The 4,461-nt window shown below is 34.8% G+C and overlaps 1 protein-coding gene across 1 annotated transcript in view; it reads right to left on the bottom strand.

The window, feature by feature from the left end:
• Window positions 1-333, bottom strand: part of rbbp8 (retinoblastoma binding protein 8) — a 43,139-nt gene extending 42,806 nt beyond the window's left edge. Inside the window, exon 1 of the mRNA XM_039754730.1 lies at window positions 182-333. Within this exon, the coding sequence (XP_039610664.1) occupies window positions 182-236 (55 nt within the window). The 5' untranslated portion in view covers window positions 237-333. The remainder of the gene's footprint in view (window positions 1-181) is intronic.
• Window positions 334-4,461: the final 4,128 nt, after the last annotated feature.

Here is a 4,461-nt window from a genome sequence, read left to right as displayed (position 1 = left end):
TCACTGATCTTACAGTTATTTGTTAGACCTGCACCTGCTGTATTTTATTTTTTGGTGTACTATTATATTACTAATTTAGTAAACTTTGATTGTTTTTTTGACACTGTGAGCACCACTTTTAAAGGCTTCCTATTTCATACTTAAACATAATTTTAATGATAAAAAAATGATAAATCCATACCGTTACTGGGTGACGTTTTATCGGAACCCTTTGGAGTTCTCAGCATATCGAACATGTCGACAGTCTTTTTTCCTTCTCATTCTGTTGGGCATTGACATGGAGATCTGATGAACAGGTGAATCTGGGATAACTCCATCTTCTTGGTCAGTATTCTCCACAGGATTGCAGAATTTGTACCTGTAATTATTTTAACAGAAGGGCTATTTAAATATAATTTATAATCAGGAAAGCAATAACTACTGCTTTCATGTTTACATTTTAAATGTTAAGTTTAAATGTTCGCAAGTGTACTTGATTCCTGCTTTGTGTCAAGGGTAAGCTGTCCTGATAAGCTACACAACCTTTAACGGGATTAAGTGGATCTGAAAAGGATGGATAACAGAAAAGAATTGCTTACATAGAATTTTTAGTAAGTTGCTCCAGCTGCTGACAAAGCTTCTTGTTTTCATCTTGGAGTACATTTCTATCATTCACTTAAAAAGAAAAAGAAAATATGTGTATATACTTGTATTGTATCAACATGTATTTTTTCTAATAATTATTTCTAGTAATCCTCAATGAAATACTGGAAACAATAGATTTTTGTAATTAAACCACGCAACATACATTTCTGCATTTGTACAGTTGTGCTTGAAAGTTTGTGAACCCTTTAGAATTTTCTATATTTCTGCATAAATATGACCTAAAACATCATCAGATTTTCACTCAAGTCTAAAAGTAGATAAAGAGAAACCAGTTAAACAAATGAGACAAAAATATTATACTTGGTCATTTATTTATTAAGGAAAATGATCTAATATTACATATTTGTGAGTGGCAAAAGTATGTGAACCTTTGCTTTTAGTATCTGGTGTGACCCCCTTTTGCAGCAATAACTGCAACTAAACGTTTCCGGTAACTTCTGATCATTCCTACACACCAGCTTGGAGGAATTTTAGCCCATACCTCTGTACAGAACAGCTTCAACTCTGGGATGTTGGTGGGTTTCCTCACATTAACTGCTCGCTTCAGGTCCTTCCACAACATTTCGATTGGATTAAGGTCAGGACTTGGCCATTCCAAAACATTAACTTTATTCTTCTTTAACCATTCTTTGGTAGAACGACTTGTATGCTTAGGGTCGTTGTCTTGCTGCATGACTCACCTTCTCTTGAGATTCAGTTCATGGACAGATGTCCTGACATTTTCCTTTGAATACTCTGATATAATGGCCCAGATGCAGCAAAACAAGCCCAAACCATGATACTACCACCACCATGTTTCACAGATGGGATAAGGCTCTTATGCTGGAATGCAGTGTTTTCCTTTCTCCAAATATAACTCTTTTCATTTAAACCAAAAAGTTCTATTTTGGTCTCATCTGTCCACAAAACATTCTTCCAATAGCCTTCTGGTTTGTCCACGTGATCTTTAGCAAACTGCAGATGAGCAGCAATGTTTTTTTGGAGAGCAGTGGCTTTCTCCTTGCAACCCTGCCATGCACACCATTGTTGTTCAGTGTTCTTCTGATGGTGGACTCATGAACATGAACATTAGCCAATGTGAGAGAGGCCTTCAGTTGCTTAGAAGTTACCCTGGGGTCCTTTGTGACCTCGCCGACTATTACATGCACCTTGCTCTTGGAGTGATCTTTGTTGGTCGGACCACTCCTGGGGAGGGTAACAATGGTCTTGAATTTCCTCCATTTGTACACAATCTGTCTGACTGTGGATTGGTGGAGTCCAAACTCTTTATAGAGATGGTTTTGTAACCTTTTCCAGCCTGATGAGCATCAACAACTCTTTTTGTGAGGTCCTCAAATCTCCTTTGTTCAGTGCCATGATACACTTCCACAAACTTGTGTTGTGAAGAGCAGACTTTGATAGATCCCTGTTCTTTAAATAACACAGCGTGTCCACTCACACCTGATTGTCACCCCATTGATTGAAAACACCTGACTCTAATTTCACCTTCAAACTAACTGCTAATCCTAGAGGTTCACATACTTTTGCCACTCACAAATATGTAATATTCGATCATTTTCCTCAATAAATAAGTTCCAAGTATAATATTTTTGTCTCATTTGTTTAACTGGTTTCTCTTTATCTACTTTTAGGACTTGAGTGAAAATCTGATGATGTTTTAGGTCATATTTATGCAGAAATATAGAAAATTCTAAAGGGTTCACAAACTTTCAAGCACAACTGTATACATGTATCTACCCTCCTAGAGATAGACTGGACACAAAACAGATGGATTATGGCAAGATGAAAATTAACATTTTCTGTCACCTTGTTTTGTTCATTTATAATCTACAGTATTCTGGGTAGCTAAATTACCAATTCATCTCTCCATTATATTGTGTAGAATCATTTCAAAGGTTGATTTTCAGTGTTGTAGAAAATTACAAACGTTCCATTCACATCTTGAAGAATTTTGTGTACTTCTAGAACTTTGATAACACTGTACAAAAGCAGAGTGGTACAGTAACAAATTACATATAATATTACTATACTTAAATAAATTACTAACACATTTGCCCTTTGAAAAGTATCACTTAATCTAAATAATTGCACTCTTAAACATATTACATGGCAATATTTTTATCCGTTTCCTTTTCCAGGAAAAGACATTACACAGTAGAACTGATTTGATTGGCAACATACATAAAACAGGTGTAGACAGCAGCCAGTTAGAATAAGTCGCACATAAAAAATTTAGCAGGAGCAGATGATAACCAAGTGAGCTGAGCACAATAAAGAGACTAGAGACAGCTGCAAACAGTCTCTCTTTAGAAAATAAGAACATTTTTCACTTCTTCTTCCAGAACAGATGTGTTTTACTTAGGGTTAGAAATGTAGTCAACAGCAGATCTGTAGCTTTTTTGTGTTTTAAAATACTGGCAAATTATACACTTAATACAATTTTGAAAGTCCTGCATTATCAGAATCACAAGAACATTAAATCTGCAGATTTAAAAATATGTAAATATGTCTTATTTATATGCTAAATATGCCAGTACATATCAGACATACAGGACTGGAACTGTATACATGCATATGATTTTCTGAGTGTTTATTCATGTACCTAATTATGTAATATTTCCCTTCACACAGTATCAGGTAACATCAGGCTGTTGAAGAGACTGTTACAACATTACAATTTCAATATGTTCATATCGAACATCCTAATGTTAAGGACAGAACAAGTGTCATCTATAAGCAGCTGTCCGGTTAGACACAATGAGATGTACTTTGCAAGACTAGCAGCCCAGTACTGCAACAAAAGTTCCGTTTAGGTATAACCATTAATTGTAACTATAAGTAATTATTTGTTATTAGCCAGCATGTAAATTGAACTTTTCAAGCAACAATGTGGACTGGATCTTTCTAATATTAACATAATTCAAAAGTGTTTCAGCTTGCATGTCAGTGTAAAAAATTTTGATTTTTTTTTTTTTTTTATGAACTTTCCATCTTCATTTTCAATGTCAGATAAGGGTAAATGGGTAAAAGAATACACGTTTTAGCTTGGGTACATTTGAAAATCTAGATTATCCATTAAACTGACAAATAAAAATATGTAGCAGATTTCAGAATTATGAATATGTTTATTAGTCAAATTAAGCTACAATTTTACAGACCAAAACTTTACTTTTGGACTGTTTTAATATAAAACAGCAGCAGCATTAGGCATTGCCCAGGCAATAAATTTTAAGCTCAGGACCTTTTTCTGCTAGTCTGGCTACAGTTAGTTCTGGTGTTGCAGTTGCTTTTGAGGCTAGCAGTTCTGCTTCTTTTGTCTGGTAGTCTGGCTTCAGGCTGTTCTTGTGTTTCACTTAATCTCAGCCACCAGATGGCACTGTCTTTAAAACACACTGGAATAAAAAAAAACTCCAAATGTAACCCTACAGTCAAAATTGTGGATTCAAAAATAGTCTATGGTCTCTTCCAGACAAAGTGAGACATATGTGCAAAATTTTGTTGAAACTGAGCCAAAGTTGTGGAATGGTTTACATTTTTATTTTACACTCTGAAGCATCTTGCATACTGTATAACTGCCACTGAGAAATGTATAGACTTGTTATGGCAATAGGAAAAGGGTTTCCACAGGTTAAAAGCTATTGCTAAATATATACAATGGTCTTAGTCAATATAGCATTTTATTTTACATCAAAATGAATGCTTAACAAAGGAAAAGTGAGCTTTCCCTTTCTTAGGGAAAATATGCAGTGCACAATAATTAGGCTACCATTAGTGTCTGGATTTATAATTAAATTATTAATCATTTTTTCGTCACTC

Source organism: Polypterus senegalus, chromosome 5 (assembly GCF_016835505.1).
Source record: "Polypterus senegalus isolate Bchr_013 chromosome 5, ASM1683550v1, whole genome shotgun sequence".
Taxonomy (NCBI): Eukaryota; Metazoa; Chordata; class Cladistia; order Polypteriformes; family Polypteridae; genus Polypterus; species Polypterus senegalus.
This window is presented reverse-complemented; position numbering and strand designations above follow the sequence as displayed.